Genomic DNA, 957 nt, shown 5'->3' with positions numbered 1-957 from the left:
TTTTTTTTTCTTTCATTTGATTTTTCTCCAACATTTTTTTCTTTTTATTTAACTATTCCGTGCGGCGCGTCGATATGCCTTGAGTAATTAACTGATTGGCTCCCTGTGTTTTATTTTGTTTGCTTGGATGTGTGAAAGAGCGATGGCAGCAGCAGAAGCAGGAAATAAAAGAAAGAGGAAGTAAAAAAACAAAAAGGAGGCAATGGGAGAGAAAGTATATTATAACAGCAGCAACAAAATGAAAAAAAAAAAAGAAGGTATATATATACATTGATTAAACAGAAATTCAGGACAAAACAAACGAAAATAAAATAAAACAGATATCTCTTCACTGGCTCACCACTTCGTTTGTTATTTTACCAACAAATCCCGCTGGGCGTGTGACATGTGCAGTTATCCTTACGTCTGTGAAACCGTTATATTACCACTACTACTCTTCTTGCTCTTGTGTTTCTTGTTTCTTTTTAATGTTTTTTTTTCCTCTTTCACTTCACTTCACTTGCATGGCACTGCAGCGAACATTAGACTTTTTTTTTGTTTTCTTCCCTTGTTGGCGTTTTTGGCGTTGCTGTTTTCTTTTCTTTTTTTGAGGGGGGTGGGGGTATTATTATTGTTATTATTATTACTATCATTATTTATTCACTGCTATTTGCGTTTCTCCCGGTCAGACCGATTGAGATGCTCATATATCTTCCTTTTGATTGTTTTCATTTCCTTTTTGTTGATGATGATGATGATGATGTTTTTGATTTGTTTTGTTTTGTTTTGTTTTGTTTTGTTTTGTGCCCACCAGCACCTCACTGTCAGTTGTTCACACTTTTCCGCTACCTTTTTTTTTTTGCCGTGCAGGTCTCCAATAATATAAAGAAATATATACGTTTGTACTGAACAAATGATGACCTCTTGCATTGGGAAATGAGTGAAAATGCACCGGGTTGTAACGCAAACGCAGCGATG

At 35.4% G+C, this 957-nt stretch overlaps 1 pseudogene across 1 annotated transcript; it reads left to right on the top strand.

The window, feature by feature from the left end:
* The first annotated feature begins 385 nt into the window (after window positions 1–385).
* TEOVI_000220100:pseudogene lies at window positions 386–888 on the top strand (annotated as a pseudogene). The gene is given in 2 exon segments: window positions 386–778; window positions 784–888. Coding segments are annotated over 2 exon segments (498 nt in total).
* Window positions 889–957: the final 69 nt, after the last annotated feature.

Source organism: Trypanosoma equiperdum, assembly GCF_001457755.1.
Source record: "Trypanosoma equiperdum strain OVI genome assembly, contig: ctg_531, whole genome shotgun sequence".
NCBI classification, from domain to species: domain Eukaryota; phylum Euglenozoa; class Kinetoplastea; order Trypanosomatida; family Trypanosomatidae; genus Trypanosoma; species Trypanosoma equiperdum.
This window is presented reverse-complemented; position numbering and strand designations above follow the sequence as displayed.